The sequence below is a fragment of the Schistocerca piceifrons genome, chromosome 5, assembly GCF_021461385.2.
Source record: "Schistocerca piceifrons isolate TAMUIC-IGC-003096 chromosome 5, iqSchPice1.1, whole genome shotgun sequence".
Taxonomy (NCBI): domain Eukaryota; kingdom Metazoa; phylum Arthropoda; class Insecta; order Orthoptera; family Acrididae; genus Schistocerca; species Schistocerca piceifrons.
Window position 1 is genome coordinate 431,289,247 of NC_060142.1, and position 19,109 is coordinate 431,308,355.

The 19,109-nt window shown below is 41.3% G+C and overlaps 1 protein-coding gene across 1 annotated transcript in view; it reads left to right on the forward strand.

The window, feature by feature from the left end:
• The window catches only part of LOC124799061 (cytochrome P450 4C1-like), a 151,069-nt gene that overhangs the window by 34,515 nt on the left and 97,445 nt on the right, over nt 1–19,109 (forward strand). Inside the window, exon 2 of the mRNA XM_047262599.1 lies at nt 15,808–15,981. Coding sequence (XP_047118555.1) covers nt 15,808–15,981 — 174 coding nt within the window. The remainder of the gene's footprint in view (nt 1–15,807; nt 15,982–19,109) is intronic.

Consider the following 19,109-nt stretch of genomic DNA (forward strand, 5'->3'; position numbering starts at 1 on the left):
GCTTCCATAATCCCCTATCCTCTGGCAAAGAAGAATCCACTTGTATATACTTCATCTGCATCTACATCTTCATGATTATTCTGCACTTCACAATTAAGTACCTGGCAGAGCGTTCATCGAATCACCCTGAAGCTATTCTCTACCGTTCCCCTCTCGATCGGCATGCGGGAAAAAACAAAACTTAAATCTTTCATGCTAAGTCTGATTTCTCTTATTTTATGATGATGATCATTTCTCTCTATGTATGTGGGTGACAAAAAAATATTTTCCCATTCTGAAGACAACGATGGTGATTGAAGTTTCATGAGACGATATTGCCGCAGGAAAAACGCGCTGCTTTAATGACTGCCAATAATAAAAAACGAGATGCCCTTCTTTGAATTTTTTACCTTTTTAGTGTCCTCCGTCAATCATATCTGATGCGGATCCTACACCACACAGCAGTACTTCAGAAGAGGTCGGACAAGTGTAGTGTAAGCAGTCTCTTTAGTAGACATGTTACATTTGCAATGTGTTCTGCCAGTAAACCACAGCCTGTGGTTTGTTTGGTTATTGTTTTCCCTGATGAAGTCTCTTTTCCATTCCACTCTTTCCTGTGCATGTGTTTGTGTAACTGGTAACACTTGAATGTTTCGAAGCACACTCCCTTATAATCAGAAAGTAGCATAGTGCCGCTGTCGGGTAGTTCCAGCGTGACTTTTCAACAACCTTGGATAGGACTAGAGACATAGCTCAGTGACGGGAAGTAAACACTCCGCTCTAGAATAAGTTGCACGTATAGGTAACAAGTGCCTCTTTGTTCCTCACCAGCCATTCGGGATAGAGGTGGGTGCTCTCGCTGTGAATTTGTAACCAAAGCTTTTTGTAAATTTGTATCGACTAGGTTTTTCAATTAGTTCATATCGGTTGTTCATTGTAAAATTGCGTAGTATTTGAGAATCTTGTTTCTACGGTATTTTGAAGTAAATTTACGTGACCGAAATAGCTACGTATATATTTATGCGTTCGGGTAAATGACTATTAGGTCTGACGCTCTGTGCTAGAAACTGCAATATAAAGACGAGGGCGATTTCTTGTGAAGACATTCTGTTTTCCTTTTATCCGCAAACTGCATTCCGTTTATTCGTTTGGACTAAATTCTGATGGTGTTCCCATTGCGCAACTGATTGATTTAGGCCGTCAGTCACCACGTATCCTCCAACTTAAATCTAGTTAATTTTAACTGTGTTTGAGGTCTCTTCCTGAGTTAAGTGAATCCCTGTACGCGTGCCTAACTGTAATAATTTCGGAGTAGCAGAATTTTTATGAATCTGATACATATTGGCCATTACCTACGACGTGTCCTCAACTTAACGTAGTTCATTTTACCCATATTAATTGCACGGATCTCGTCTTTTTCAGTTCACTGAATCCCCTTGAATAATTTCATAGAACAGAATTTTTACGGAACTGATAGATTTTGGCCATCAGCCATCATGTCACTAATTATTAATGTGCATTCTCCCGTATCCTAATCGACTCATACAGTGATACAGAGCTACTGAGCAAGATGGTTACATACACATGGAAGGTTTCTGGCCATTAATGGCGTTTATATTTTAGCACCTCTGAATATGGTGGTGACGAATTCGCCGAACATGCCGACGAGCATCTCCCTGGTACTCTGCACTGCTCTCTAGGGTATATCGAATTTTCAGTTTATTCCTGTTATTTTAGATGAATTGCTACATATATCCTACGTGTAAGTCTAGTGCATGTGTCTGTCTCACAGGCCTATTTCAATTCCGAAACCCTCATAAATACGGCTGCACCTGATTATATCACAACCTCTCTGTTTTATTGCTATGTATCGAATAATGTTAACTAAATTCATATTGAATTTTGTATGGGGTCCTTGTGAGATACTAGAGGACCTTGTCGGGCAGATATAATACATTAGTAGTATAAATAAGTAACTTCGAAACGAGTAAACTCAACCTACATTCCATCGCCACTTCCCCGTCTCGTTCATTTCTTTTTGAAACAACAGAAGGTCTTCTTCTTTTTGCGAATTATCTACGGCTGGCGACTTCTCTGCGCCCAGTCGCCATCTCCTTTTGTCTTATCTTTCCTCAACGTTCATATTCCTTGCTTCCATTGCCTCTTCCACATCATTTTGCCAGTTGCGTCGTGGGCGCTCCAATTTCATCAGCTGGGGTTGTATCCCCGTAGTACCCTATTTGATATCATGTCTCCATTCATCTTATTGACATGGCCAAACCACATCAGCCGTTTTTGCTGGATTTCGTCACAGAAATCACAACGCATTTTCATCCTTTGCCGGATTACACCTTTTCTTATTCTATTACAACATCAGACTCTTCTTAAATAATCCATCTCAGTGGCAAGCAGTTTATTCTAATTTCTTTCGCTATCGTCCCAGGCTTCAGCACCGTCGGTGCAGGCGAGGAGGTTCGCGAGCTCAGATGAAGCTCGGGGCTATATCAGTGGTAGTACAGCTGCTGCAAGGGTCTCCTTTGGCGAACACGCTGTGTCTGAGAAGCCAGACGAAGTGTGTGTGTAACGACTTGTCATTCCCTTTCCTTTCTTCTTCTTTCCTTATCCGCAAGAGCCGATGGATGAACTAAGTTATTCAGAGTCTCTTGCTATACTTCGTTATTCCTTTCCCGTCTTCTTCGTCAAAGGGTGGGAAGAACTCTGAGGCATGTTGGAGCCAATCTTTCTAGGGGATGAAAACCCTCATGAAAAAACCTGGACCACCAGTTTGGGGGTTATGCAATAGGCCAGTTCTCTATCCATACAAAAAGACAGCCCGCAAAAATAACCAGTAATATGCTCCAAAAGATACTAGTAATAATAATGATGAGCTCTAAAAGCATTGCCAAGGAAAAGAAAGATCAACGCCACATATCCTATCTATGAAGGGCGTTCAATCAACACTTTTTACTGAAAGCTGGTTGGTTTTATTCAGGATCCAAGACACCATATTAATCCCCACCATTTCACTACAAAACCATATTTTTCGATATAAACTCCGTTCAATGCGACGGCCTTACGTCACCTTACGGGAAGGCCCTCTATGCCCGCACTGTACCGCTCTACTGATCGAGGTCGTAGCTAGCGTCTTGCTATATCAATAACCTACTCATAATCCATGTATTGCTTCCTGTGGGGCAAACGGATGGAAGTCGGAAGGTGCGAGATCCCGGGTGTTGGGCGGATGAGGAAGTTTTGTGAGCTCCTCTCGGGAGTGCAGATTTGTGTGGGGCTTTGCGTCGTCAGGAAGATGAAGAAGTTCGTTTGCATCCGTCGATCATATCGAATGAGAGTATCTGCACGTTCCTACATTGCACGCATCACTGCCCTGTGCGCCGGCCGGTACGATGGAGATCATGAAGGTTTGTCCGACCTTGTTCCGGTGATGACAGATTCCTTGCCCAACGACTCAACGCGCTTTTGTGCACTGCCAGGTCTCCGTAGACATTCTGCAAGCACCTCTGAATATCTTTGACGCTCTGGTGTGCCACCAAAAGAAACTCAATGACACCTCCCTGCTTGGAACACACGTCCGTTACAGACGCCATTTTCAAGGCTATGAATAGCGCTGCCACATGTCGGAACTTCATGAAACTATAGGGTCTGAAGCGGGGTGTTTTCTACTACGTCTCACAACAAATTCCGCATTTCATCTACTGAAATTTATCGAGAAAAGAAATGTGTTGCGTTACTTACTGAACAACCTTCGTATTACTTGTACTGCTCACGACGTTATCTTCTTCTTACTGCTGTATGCCTGCCCAGTTGTTAAGTTTTTATCTGCTGCGTTACAGAAATTCGTGATCAGTTATTTCATTCATGTCACATATTGTGTACAAACCTTGCCGATTCGAATAAATACTATCGAAGGGCGCGCTCGTGAGGTAGGCCTGAGTACAAAAGCAGGGCATAGCAGGTCCGGATATCAAGCAAGCATCCCTGAGATCAATTTCACATCCAATGAGTGAGCTTACATCCGAGGGAAGTCTTTCAAGGTGTCGGCGACAACGGGATCTTCGCGTTACGTTATAGCACGGTCACTTTGTCGAGACCTTCGCGCAGTAGTTCTAGACTATCAATTACCTGCAACGCCATCCTGCCTGTAATTGAGGAGCACTGCGGTTCGCCTTTGCGCTTTACGCTCGTGTTCTTGAAACTCTTGACGTCACACAACTGCCTACTGGTCGACTACGGTGCAAGCAGTTGTGACTGTCAACCGGTAATGTAATTTCTACGCAAATTTTGAAATACTATAACGCAAGAGTACAGACACAGTTCCTTGGTGACCAGTTTGTGTAAGAATGTCGGACATTAACTTTCAAACTATAAGATTCTTGTGGATGCGAACATATAGCACTCATCATGGTACTCTACAGACATCCAACTGACGCACTATTCTGAGGGGAAAAAGCCATCCTGATTCCATGATTCTGGATTTCCCGTAGGCTTTCGATACCGTTCCTCACATGCGGCACCTAATCAAATTGCCTGCCTATGAAGTATCGCCCCAGTTGTACGACTGGATTTGTCATTTCCTGTCAGAAAGGTCACACACAGTCCGTAGTAAGGGAAGTCATCGAGTAAAATGGGATTGATATCTGGCGTTCCCCAAGGAAGTGTTGAAGGCCTTCTACTGTTTATAACATACAATATGAGCAACCCTCTTAGATTGTGTGCCGACGATGCTGTCATTTACGTCCAGTAAAGTCATCAGAAAATCAGTACCTATTGCAAAATGACTTAGGCAAGCTATTCGTATGGTGCAAAAAGTGGCAATTGACTCTAAATAATGAAGAGGGTGAGGTCATCCTCATGAGTACTAAAAGGATTCCATTAAATTCACACAAATGTAAAGGCCTTTAATTCAACTAAATACTTAGAGATCATAATTATGAACGATTTAAATTGGAATAATCACATATATAATGTGGGGAAGACGAACCAGAGACTGCGTTTAATTTACAAAACATGTAGAAGATGCAACAGATCTACTAAAGAGACTGCCTCCACTACGCTTGCCCGTACCCGCTAGAGTATTGCTGTGCGATATGCCCTCCTTGCCAGAGACATTTCACGGAGGACATCCAAAAACTTCAAACAAGGACACGTCGTTTTTTACCGTCTCGAAATAGGAGAGAGAGGGAGACAGAGAAAGAGAAAGAGAGACGGAGAGAGAGTCACGGATACGATACGCGAGTTCGGGTGGCAAACATTAAAATAAAGCGTAATTCGTTGAGGCATGATCTTTTCACAAAATTTTATTCTCCAACTTTGTCCTTCGAACGCGAAAATATATTTTTGACTCCTATATAAGTGAGGAGAAATGGATATCTCAATAAAATAAGGGAAATCGGAATCGGACGGAGAATTTAAAGCTTTTGTTTTTTCAAGTGCTGTTAGAGAGCGGATCGGTAGAGAAATGGTGTGAAAGTGGTTCGAAGAACCCTCTGGCAGGAACTTAACTCATTTAGATAATTTTTGATATGAAATACACTTAAATATTTTTCTTTTAATTTCTTTTTAAAACATTACATAGGATAGTTAAGGAAATAACATTTTCTGTTCATTTCGCTCACGTTTAAAATTTCCCTCTTCATGTCAAAGTCTTTCAGTCAGTTTACTGAGTTTCGAACATCTCAGTTAGGTCAGCATCGCATGAACTTCCATTCATTCCAAAGATGTCAGCAGTTCAAACTCCGTGTTACGTACAGTAACTCGTATTCGCAATAGTAAATTATTTTGTGTATTTTGTCATCGTTTGTCAAGATTACTGTCAGTATTAAAGAGAAATGGTGGTTTATATTGCCAGTTTCATTTTAACTCAGGGAATATTCATTTCCCACCTTTGAATGCAATATGTGCTAAAATTAAGACGGAGACATTAATAGCTCATTATTTTGTTTTCGATTAAACATTTCCGACAAGTTTTTAGATATTTTAGTCACTTCACTGAGTGCCCAGCATGTCACTTACATCGCTACTGCATGCACCTGCATTCCTTCAAAAAATTTTAGCTGTTCGTCGTTTCATAGCGATAGATGGCTTGTAGCTGATCGAATACAGTTCAGTAGAGCACGTAACGCCCTCAGTTCAGAACGGCAAATTGCAGCCTCCGTACGCTGTTCAACACGGCATTATGTCAGGCAATGTCCTTTCAGTCTCAGAATAAGTGCGAATTATCTGTTTACGGCAAGAAGGGTTGTTAACATGGAAAGTTATCAACGAAATATTGTAGCCGCCATTCAGGCATTGAGCTTTCTCTTGCGACACGAAACATTTAAGATCTGCATGGCTCCGGCCGGAGTGGCCGAGCGGTTCTAGTTCTAGGCACTTCAGTCTGGAACCGCGCAACCGCTACGGTCGCAGGTTCGAGTCCTGCCTCGGGCATGGATGTGTGTGATGTCCTTAGGTTAGTTAGGTTTAAGTAGTTCTAAGTTCTAGGGGACTGATGACCTCAGAAGTTAAGTCCCATAGTGCTCAGAGCCATTTGAACCATCTGCATGGCAGAGGCCACCCGTCGTCAACGACGCCATCTGCTGACCGGTACCTATAGATTATGGCTCGTAGGCGTCCGGGGAAGACTGCAGCAGAACTACGCTCTATCAATGGGAGGGCTGCGTCGACTCACACACTAGTCAAACGCGTTCACACGAGTGATGTGGCCTCCAGGCGTCCATTACGAACAACAGATTAATGGAAATAAGAAAAAAATAGAGCACTGTACGATACGAATAAAGTGAGCGACTATCACATCGAAAGGACCTCTGAACAATGGCGTCAGATTTTGTCACCCGCGATTGCAGAATTTATCACACGCCAGATGATTGTCGAAGAAGGATACACTATCTGATCAAAAGTACCAGGACACCGCTATATAATGCGGCCGTCACCTGTAGCCCTCAGATGAAAAGGACCAGCCAGTATAAGAGGAGGCGGGCAGTACTGTGTCTTCAGTATAGGAGAGCAACAGAAGAGTGAGTTGGTCAGGGGAATTCAGTGGCCCCTAACGTGGGCGAGTCGTTGGGTATCACTTGAATAACAAATCCATTAGGAACATTTGCCCAAATTATCCTAACCGAGATAAATTAATTAGAAATAACCAAAATAATACATAAACAAATTTAAAAAAAAAAAATTTAATTTATATATTAAATATAAATGAAGTGCCTGATTAAAGGGTTACCTTGATAGGGTAAATCAACTAAATAAAATTACCCTCATTAAAAATTACATAAGACAGAATTAAACTACCTCCTTTAGTATCAAAAACTAACGTGCATCATACACCTTAATGTAAAAAGGTAAGCTAAACAAGCTAATGGGTTCATACCCCATTTATAGAGGTATCAATCCTCTCCTTTTTAATGACCAACAACTCTACAAAACTTCTCTTCCTACCAACATTAATGATAGGAACGATCCTGTCCATTTCATCAAACTCCTGATTTGGAGTTTGAATAGGACTTGAGATCAACTTACTTTCATTTATTCCGCTCCTAACAAGAAATAAAAATATAATAATAAATGAATCATCAATTAAATATTTTATTGTCCAAGCAATAGCATCGACAATACTATTATTTTCAATTTTGCTGATTCAAATAAAGTATCCAATAGGATGAGAAACAGAATTTATTCCATCAATAATAATTAGATCTAGATTATTATTAAAGATCGGGGCTGCACCCTTTCATTTCTGATTTCCAGAAGTAATAGGAGCTTCAAGATGAAATAACTGTTTAACACTAATAACATGACAAAAAATTGCCCAATAATGGTATTATCTTATTGTATTCAACTAAGAACTTTCATTTGAACAATTATCATTCTAAGAATTATTATTGGGGCAATAGGTGGTTTAAATCAAACATCTCTACGACAACTTCTAGCATATTCCTCAATTAGACATTTAGGGTGAATAATTAGATCCCTAACAGTTAGAGAAAACATTTGAGAACTATACTTTATTATTTACTCACTATTAAGATTAATTATGGTATTATTATTTAAGCAAATAAATCTATTTTTTATAAACCAAATTTATTCAGCCAGAAATATAAAAACTGAAATTAAATTCATAATATTTTTATCTCTTTTATCCCTAGGTGGTTTACCACCATTCCTTGGATTTCTACCAAAATGAATTGTAATACAATCATTAATAGAAAATAACATAACAACTATTACAACCATTATGGTTGTATTAACTACAATTACACTTTATTATTGTACACGTATTAGATTCTCAGCTCTAATTATGTCATATACAGAAAATTCATGATCTATAAAAATAAAGTCTCAAAAATCAAGAATTATTCTTCCTATAACAGTAATAATTTCAACAACAGGATTAATCTCAACATCAACCTTAATCTCATTATACTAAGGACTTAAGTTAACTAAACTAATAACCTTCAAAGTTATAATTAAAAGAATAATCTTTTAGGCCTTAGTAAAATTTTACACCTCTAGAATTGCAGTCTAGAATCATAATTGAATATAAGGCCTAAAACATGGTAAGAGAGAAACATCTCATAAGTAGATTTACAGTCTAACACCTTAAATTCAGCCATCTTACCGCAAAAATGATTATTCTCAACAAACCATAAGGATATTGGTACTTTATACTTCTTATTTGGAGCGTGAGCAGGAATAGTAGGAACATCAATAAGAATACTTATTCGTGCTGAACTTGGTCAACCAGGATCTCTAATTGGAGATGACCAAATTTATAATGTTATTATTACAGCCCACGCATTAGTAATAATTTTTTTATAGTAATACCTATTATAATTGGTGGATTTGGTAATTGACTCGTACCATTAATAATTGGTGCACCAGATATAGCATTCCCACGAATAAATAATATAAGTTTTTGATTACTACCGCCTTCACTAACCCTTCTTCTTACATCTTCTATAGTAGATAACGGTGCTGGTACAGGATGAACAGTTTACCCTCCTCTTGCAGGAGCTATTGCACATGGAGGGGCATCTGTAGACCTAGCTGTTTTTTCACTTCACTTAGCAGGTGTATCATCTATTCTTGGTGCAGTAAACTTCATTACAACAGCAATTAATATACGATCAGAAAGTATAACTCTAGATCAAACACCTTTATTTGTATGATCTGTAGCTATTACAGCCCTTCTCCTCCTTTCATCGCTTCCAGTATTAGCAGGGGCTATTACTATACTATTAACAGATCGAAATTTAAATACATCATTCTTTGACCCTGCAGGAGGAGGTGACCCAATTCTATATCAACACCTATTTTGATTCTTTGGGCACCCAGAAGTTTACATTTTAATTCTGCCAGGATTTGGAATTATTTCTCACATTGTATGTCAAGAAAGAGGAAAAATTGAATCATTTGGAACATTAGGTATAATTTATGCTATATTATCAATTGGACTAATAGGATTTATTGTATGAGCACATCACATATTCACAGTAGGAATAGATGTCGACACACGAGCATACTTTACATCAGCAACAATAATTATTGCTGTACCTACAGGAATTAAGGTATTCAGATGATTAGCTACACTATATGGAACTAAATTCAAATTCAATCCACCGCTATTATGAGCTCTAGGATTTATTTTTCTATTCACAATTGGTGGACTAACAGGATTAGTATTAGCAAATTCATCACTTGACATCGTATTACATGATACATATTATGTAGTAGCCCACTTCCATTATGTATTATCCATAGGAGCAGTATTTGCAATCATAGGAGGTGTTATTCAATGATACCCATTATTTACAGGATTAACTATAAATAATACGTGATTAAAAATCCAATTTACAATTATATTTATTGGAGTAAACTTAACATTCTTCCCTCAACACTTCCTAGGACCATTAATAATTGGTGCACCAGATCGAAATTTGCCCACGTCGACTGTTGGCGATGTGAATGCGAAGTCGAAACGTGAATGAACAACCACACCTAAGGCAAGGTAGACGTCATATAGTGACCGACAGATTCTGCTGACTGTTGTGGAGTGTGGTTGTGAAAACTTGACTGAAATCAGCAGAAGGAATCACTCATGAAATACAAAGAGCTACCAGCAGTCCAGCTACCACAGAGACTGTGCGTATGGAGTAAAGAGAATAGAGTATAAATGTCGAGCAGCTCCACCTAAACCACAAACTTCTGTAGTCAGCGCTAAGCGATGCTTGAGATGGTGTAAAGAGCGAGCGTGAGTGATAGTGAGAGAGTGGGAACAAGTGATTTGGAATGAAGAAGTACGCTATATCCTGTGTCAGTCCGATGGAATGGTTCCACTTTGTCGAATACCTGGACAACGTTGCTTCCCTCATGTATAGTGCCATCAATGAGGTACAGGGGAGGTACTGTTACGTCATGGGATGTTTTCGGTGGTTAGGGTGTGGTCCCCTTATTGATCGTAAGAAAACACTGCATGTGGAATGATATGAATACATTTTACAGCACTGTATACTACGTACAGTAGAGGAGCAGTTCGGACACAATGGTTGGTTGTATCAGCCTAAGTCAGCATCTATGAGACAATGGTTTGTGAACAACAACATTCCTGAAAAGGACTGGCCTGCCCATAGTCTCCACCTAAACCAAACAGAACCCCTTTGTGATGAGTTAAGTCGTCGACTTTGCTCTAGATCCCAGCGTTCAATATCACTTCTTTCTCTGGTTTCGGCTGCTGAGGAAGAGTGGGCTACCATTAACTTACAGACATTCAGCCACCTCATAAGAAGTGTCCCCAGCAGAGCTCAAGCCGTCATAAACGTGAATGGTGACATACTTCATATTTAAGTTCACTAATAAGTGTCTGTGTGCATGAAGGACAGCAGTGTAGTGCCGCAAATCGTTTGCGACATTCGCTTTACCCGGCGTCCGACCAAATGTATGTCCAAAGAGTTGTTTCAGTATTTAATCTGTTTTGAAGTATACATACCATCCTTACCATTTTGTAACTACATATGGATGGCGTTCCAATATAGTGAAAAGGGTAGTTGTTACCATATAGCGGAGATGTGAGTCGCAGAAAGGCATAACAGAAGACCTTCGGAAAGTTAACTTTCAGCCAACAAGGCCTTTGTCAAAATTTGACAACATACACACACACACTCACACACAATACACACACAAACACACACACACACACACACACACACACACACGCATACGCAACTCACGTACACATGAGAACAGTCTATGGCAGTTGGAGCCAGACTGCAAGAGACTGTCGTCATGTGTGTGTAATTTTCGTTTGCGGGTGTGTGTGCATGTGTGTATGTTATCTATTTCTGACAAAGACCTTGTTGGCCGAAAACTAATTTTCCAACAGTCTTTTGTTGTGCCTTCCTGCTACTCATTATCTGCGCTATATGGTGAGTAGCAACTATCCTTTTCATTACATTGTTACATTCCATCCTGGATTTTACATTTAGGGTGGTGGTGAGTATTCATGTTACTACCAAGTACTGAGAGAATAAGCGATGCCTCAGCCGCCCAAGCCGCGCCTTGCACCTAACCGCTAGCTGCTTGTACGCCGACGATCTTATTGTTCAGAAAATTGTTAAAAAATTGGAGTCATACGGTTTTGCTAATATCAGAAGGCTAATCTTGTTTCATGGTAACCTATTAAGATTATCAGAACTGTGCTGAAGTTAATAAACTTAAACGTGTAGAACACATGGAATCGACGCGAGAAACGCATGCTGGAACGTAAATGCACATACTAGCCAACCCTTTAGGTTGCGCTGTTATATTTGACAGCGAACGGCGCCTTTGCTATGCCTTCAATACTTTGCAAGTGCCAGTCGTGATCGGAACAGAGATCTGTGCAGTTGTGAGTGCACTATATCGGAGCTAAGTGAATTTGAACTATGAAAAATTGTTGGTGACCTTATGGTGTTGATTCCCTAGCCAAAGGATTCGAAGCGTTTGGTGTTTCAAGAGACACCGTGTCGAACTTTTATACCGCATCCAGGAAAAGCGGAGAAACAGCGTCCACTATGTTAAGGTGTGTGTTGAGTGGTAGTGACATAAGGGGATTGTGACGAAAAGAAAGACAGCTGCAAAAGTCACTACAGCACTGAATCTCGCACTCGAAAACCCTGTGAGCACCAAAAGAACACGAATGGAGCTCCATAAGAAGTGCATTGCACTGCGGGCTGGAATACCAGAATCAGTCAGCAGTGATGTAAATGCCCGCAACAGGAAAATGTGGTGCTGAAGCCATAAAACCTAGAGTATGGAACAATAGAGAAAGTAATTCGTTCGAATGAGCCTTGTTTCACACTGGTTCCAACTTCTGGCCGAGTTTACGTCCAAAGACTGAAACATGGCTGCGGTTCGGCGATGTTTTGGGCAGTCATATCGCGGTATTCCTTACGGCGCATTGTGATTCTGCAAGGCCGCATTACCTGCAAGCATTTTGTGACCATTTTGACTGATAAGGTCCAGCCCATGCTACAGTGTTTGTTCCTCAGAGGTGATGGAGAGTTACAAGACGACAGGGCCCTGTACACACAGATCGCATTGTCCAGGATATTCTGTGAACACGAGGAAAAATTTCACGTCTTTCCCTGGGCACCACAGTAAACACAATATTATTGAGCCTTTGTGCTCTGTTTTGAGGAGAATGGTGGGCAATAGCCACCCACCTTCATCGTTCATTGACTTCGCCAATGTTTTGCAGGAATAATGCAATAAGATTCCCTTTTAAACGATTCAGTACCTGTGTTTGTCCATTGTGTGTGGAGGATCGCTGCAACGACACATTGCAAATTTCAGTTTGTCCAAAGCATTCTTTATCAAATTCGTGTGAGTAGGTAGCAAAGGCCATTCCATTTGGCTTCTACCTACTTCGTGCAGGAAGCGGTTCACAAAATGGTAGCGGAGTGCTCCGCAATTAATCCTGTTCTAGGGCCAACACATCTCCGCAATTTTGACTACAGTGGTCGGAGGATTGTACCCCCATACAGCACAGTGCACAAATTACCCTCGATAGCGTTGACAGGTGTCCGATATTCGTTCATAGCACAGGTTCAAAACATGACTGACTTGGCTCCCTGCTGAACCTCAGTCATTCTGTACCTGAGAGGTGCACTAGTGCCTGATGAAGCGTTGCAGTGATAGCACTGTCACGGAAATGTGCAACTTAAGGTGTTACAGTCCAATCTTTTTTCTGAATTAATAGTTAATGGTGGCTACAGGTTCGAAACTTTGCGGTGAGGGAGAGAAGAAGAGTGTAGGAAATGAAATTAAATGAAATGGCCATGAGTCCCCAACGGGGAATATCGGCTGCCAAAATGCAAGTCATTTCAGGTGACACTATATTAGGAGAATAGCGTGTCGATGATGATGACGTCAACACAATACCCAAGCCCTGAGCGGAGTAAACCTCTGACCCGGCCCGCAATCGAACCCAGGCCCGCTGCATGGCAGTGGGAAGCTCTGAGCACCCAGGTAAAGCGGCGGACAGTCGGAATCTGTTCTGAAGGCCAAAGGCTTTATTACACCGTATTAGGCAGTGTAATGTGTTCTATTTTTAATGTTTCCACATTTTTGTCCAACCACTTTATGCACTGACCGCAAGTTAGCAATTCTCATTTCAGAGAAATTAAAGCATATCGTGGAATAATTAGCATTGTATTTCTCATTTATTTTTGCCTGCTTCTAAATCAGAAGAGTATTAGCGGAATATTTCGACTTGTGTTGAAGAGTGACCTTTTGCTGATGTATCGTATCCTATTTTTATATGAAGATGAATGTTAATATTCCTGAGAATGTGCAGATCTTCCATGCATACTTTTTATGCCGATCAAAGTCTGAGTGTTTTAAGGTCATTGACGGCAGCATTGTGGACGAAGTCGATTAGGGTCATCGCTGCACTGGTGCTGCATTCTGTCCTCACACGGAACGCGTTCCTCATCGTGAAGCACGCAAGACGTGGTGTCCTCCGTGGTTGCTGCAGGTTGTGTAACGCCTTGCTACATATCACGGAACGTGCTGCCCATCGTGATTTGTGGTCACAGCGGTCTCCTGTGGCATCTGGCGAGTAAATCACACAAGTTCTTTATGATAAAACCACGCGCGTTAACACTGTTAGCGACTGCCCAATAAAAGCAGACAAAACTGCAAAGAATATTCTGGAGTCTTCGATGGCCTGAACAGCAAATAACGCTATACAGCGAGCTAACATACATACTAGTACAAGTTATTCGTTAACTCACTTGAATCTCATCCCATTTTCCGTTTCAGACTGAATATACTCGTAGTTAGTTTCTTATGTCACTCTGCTCATGCATAATATCCGTATTCTCGATGTTGCATTGACTACCATCACTCTGAAGTAACGTACTTCATCACATGGATTTCAACATTCGAGATTCGTTTCATAATCTCGCTTGAATGGAAGATGAGATTTTTTTCAAAGTTGCTTGTTATAACTGTAAAATATTTTTACCGACAACATATAAACTCGAGGCAGTCCATAAAACCAAGTTCAGATTTCCGATTGCTGGGGAAACATCCCAATCGTTAATATTTGCAGGATATATTGCATAAACTACTTTATTCACAATAAATAACATCGACTGCTGACGATATAACTTCCATTAAATTAATAAGAATGACCCAGAACGCGAAAAGAATTCTGCTACCTTGCACTTACTATCTCACGACGCTATAGCTTAGTTACAATTCCCGCATGGCAAGCGAGGCCTGGTATATGATATTCACTGTCTAAAGACTGTATACACAAATGTCATTATTAGATATCTGACTACGAAAAAGTGTATCCAAACGACGCGGTTATGATAGATCACTGTGGCGTAGCAATGTAACGAAATACTTTCACGGAACACAAGTTGTAATAGTAAAAACATGGAAAACAGTAACCCTTTATCTGCCGATATGTGGTTTCACTTTATTATAACAAATCGTAGCTAAAATGACGCGTTTTCGAGAGATTCATTTTGCTGATGCTTTGAAACAACTTATATTCGTACAACGTACTCTGTGATAAAGAAAACCCACAAAATACTTAGTTTAACTCAATATAATATGGGGGCACGTAAGTACTTCTTGTGACGTAAAAGGATGTCGGATATTAATAGCCTTCCTCCTCACTAGGCAAAAATCTGACATGTGAGATTCTTCATTTCATGCTCCGCAGCGTGGTGGAACCTGAAATTCCACGCCGTGATGCTACCAGCTTATCATCGACGTGCGTTTTGACGCCCCGTGAGACGACGGCAATATTTAGACTTATTAAATAACGTAGCGAGACATAGAACTATTCCGGATCCACCTGTGAACACTCCGACTAAATCTATGTAATAAGAATTTGGCTTGAGGCAGTCTCACTCCTAAAAGCGTATGACTCCTGGACGTAGCCGCAAGTGAAGCTCCATGCGATGCTACGTAATTTCAGAAGTATAGGTGAAAGAAATATTTCATTGTGTGTAACATACAAGGTGCATTACTCGACAAGGACGAGCCGCGCTGGGTAGCCGTGGGGTCTTAGGTGCCTCGTCACGATTCGCGTGGCTCCCCCCCCCCCCCCCCCCCTCACGACGGACGTTCGAGTCCTCCCTCGGGCATGGGTGTGTGTGTTGTCCCTAGCGTAAGTTAGTTTCAGTTAGATTAAGCAGTGTGTAAACCTAGGGACCGATGATCTCAGCAGTTTGGTCCCATAGGAACATCTAAAGTGCCCCAGAAAGAATGGTGTGGAACAGGCGGCGGTCACTTGGACGATCTGTTCTGTTGCAGGGTGTGGGTGGGCCCGCGGGTGTACGTGCTGCTGTCACACCCGGAGCATGCACGCCTGGTGCTCAGCACGGGTGCGCACGTGGACCGCGACGACTACATCATGGAAGTGCTGCGACCGCTGACGGGCAATGGACTACTCGCTTCCAGGGGGGACGTCTGGCGCAGCCGACGCAGGTCAGCCTTGCCGGGCACTCACCTGGCGTCAATTTCTGCGAAATTTCGCTTTCATTATACACCTGAAACTCCACTTGTCTGTCACACTACTCTACTGGATGAAGTTTGCTTTAGGCGTTTCGATATTACATAATTTTCAAGGGGTATACAGAAGCACGTACACACTATAATAAACCTGTAATGGGTACATCAATGTTACAATGAATCTGCTAACGTTTACGGGGAAAGCAAACCAAACTTTGAAAATATAAAAAAAAATTGCTAAAATACTGTTTACAAACTGACTTACGGGTACAATGCCCCTCGTCATCTGAAGTGAACCACAGCCCAGTCCAAAGTGATCGTAATGGTACGTGTCGTTAAGAAGAGGGCGCTAGTGTAGCATGTTGGGGTTGTTGTGGTCTTCAATCCTGAGACTGATTTGATGCAGCTCTCCGTGCTACTCTATCCAGTGCAAGCTTCTTCATCTCCCGGTACCTACTGAAACCTACATCCTTCTGAATCTGTTTAGTGTATTCATCTCTTGGTCTCCCTCTACGATTTTTACCCTTCACCATGCCCTCCAATACTAAATTGGTGATCCCTTGATGCCTCAGAATATGTCCTACCAACCGATCCCTTCTTCCAGTCAAGTTGTGCCATAAACTCCTCTTCTCCCCAATTCTGTTCAGTACCTCCTCTTTAGTTATGTGATCTACCCATCTAATCTTCAGCATTCTTCTGTAGCACCACATTTCGAAAGCTTCTATTCTCTTCTTGTCCAAATTATTTATCGTCCACGTTTCACATTCATACATGGATACACTCCATACTACTACTTTCAGAAACCACTTCCTGACACTTAAATCTATACTCGATGTTAACAAATTTCTCTTCTTCAGAAACGCTTTCCTTGCCATAGCCAGTCGACATTTTATATCCTCTCTACTTCGACCATCGTCTGTTATTTTGCTCCCCAAATAACAAAACTCATTTGCTACTTTAAGTGTCTCATTTCTTAATCTAATTCCCTCAGCGTCACCCGATTTAATTCGACTACATTCCATTATCCTCGTTTTGCTTTTGTTGATGTTCATCTTATATCCACCTTTCAAGACACTGTCCATTTCGTTGAGCTACTCGTCCAGGTCCTTTGCTGTCTCTGACAGAATTACAATGTCATCGGCGAACCTCAAAGTTTTTATTTCTTCTCCATGGATTTTAATACCTACTCCGAACTTTTCTTTTTTTTCCTTTATTGCTTGCTCAATATACAGATTTAATAACATCGGGCAGAGGCTACAACACTGTCTCACTCTCTTCCCAACCACTGCTTCCCTTTCATGTCCCTCGACTCTTTATAACTGCCATCTGCTTTCTGTACAAATTGTAAATAGCCTTTCGCTCCCTGTATTTTACCCCTGCCACCTTCAGAATTTGAAATAGAGTATTCCAGTCAACATTGTCAAAAGTTTTCTCTAAGTCTACAAATGCTAGAAACGTAGGTTTGCCTTTCCTTAAGTTATCTTCGAAGGTAAGTCGTAGGGTCAGTATTGTCTAACGTGTTCCAAAATTTCTACGGAATCCGGCTTCTACCAGTTTTTCCATTCGTCTGTAAAGAATTCGTGTTAGTACTTTGCTTATTAAACTGATAGTGTAGCATATATGTCTCAAATTACATATAGACTTGTATACAAAAATTTTAAAAAGGCCAACAATGTAACTGTAAGACTAGTAAATTGTCTATTACATGTGTCCTACAAGTAACTGCACTGTTGGAGTACTGAGTGGAGTTATATCACAAACCGATAGGCATTACATGTGGAGGTTCACGTTAACGAACAGCCAAAATCTGCTATCAATCTGTTTTGAATATTTCATGTTTTGGGAGTCTCCTTCCATGTTCTACACACTCAGTCACCCCTCCGCCTTACCTTCCCCCTTCCCCTACCTTGCTCTTGCAATATATTGACGGCACCATCTACTTACCTAGCTTCCCCTCAGTGCTTCCATCGTCCATATTTCCATTTCTTCCTTTATAACCGGTCCATCCCTCTATCGCAATAAATTACACTACTGTGCAAAACTTAAGGACGAAAGTACAAGGGGTATTCGCAAAAGTAGGATCCGATCGGGCGCGAAATGGAAACCACAGTGAAAATCTGACGAAGCTTTGCACAGATGTGTTGGCCAGTGCCTCTAGTACGCCTGTCGATCGCGGCACGTCGCTCTTTTGAGTTCTGGGCTCACAGCGAGAACGTAAAAATGGCTAGAAAATAATGTCTACCATCAAGTATGAGGGCCTGTCGAAAGACTTCACCTGAACCTATGCAACCCACATAATACAGGGTGATTCAAAAAGAATACCACAACTTTAAAAATGTGTATTTAATGAAAGAAACATAATATAACCTTCTGTTATACATCATTACAAAGAGTATTTAAAAAGGTTTTTTTTCACTCAAAAACAAGTTCAGAGATGTTCAATATGGCCCCCTCCAGACACACGAGCAATATCAACCCGGTACTCCAACTCGTTCCACACTCTCTGTAGCATATCAGGCGTAACAGTTTGGATAGCTGCTGTTATTTCTCGTTTCAAATCATCAATGGTGGCTGGGAGAGGTGGCCGAAACACCATATCCTTAACATACCCCCATAAGAAAAAATCGCAAGGGGTAAGATCAGGGCTTCTTGGAGGCCAGTGATGACGTGCTCTGTCACGGGCTGCCTGGCGGTCGATCCATCGCCTCGGGTAGTTGACGTTCAGGTAGTTACGGACAGATAAGTGCCAATGTGGTGGTGCTCCATCCTGCTGAAATATGAATTGTTGTGCTTCTTGTTCGAGCTGAGGGAACAGCCAATTCTCTAACATCTCCAGATACTGTAGTCCAGTTACAGTAGCACCTTCGAAGAAAAAGGGACCAAAAACTTTATTGGCTGAAATGGCGAACAAATGTACAACTAAATGAAACCTTATAGCTCCCTTAATTCGCCTTTTGTCGTTGCAGAGTTTTAAATTCCTAAAGTTGTGGTATTCTTTTTGAATCACCCTGTATAACTGTCACGTATTTCGCTCTACATGACAATTCTCGGCCGCACTCTGCAGGGAAAATGAAGATGCTCCTGCAGCGTTTTCGATGGGACGT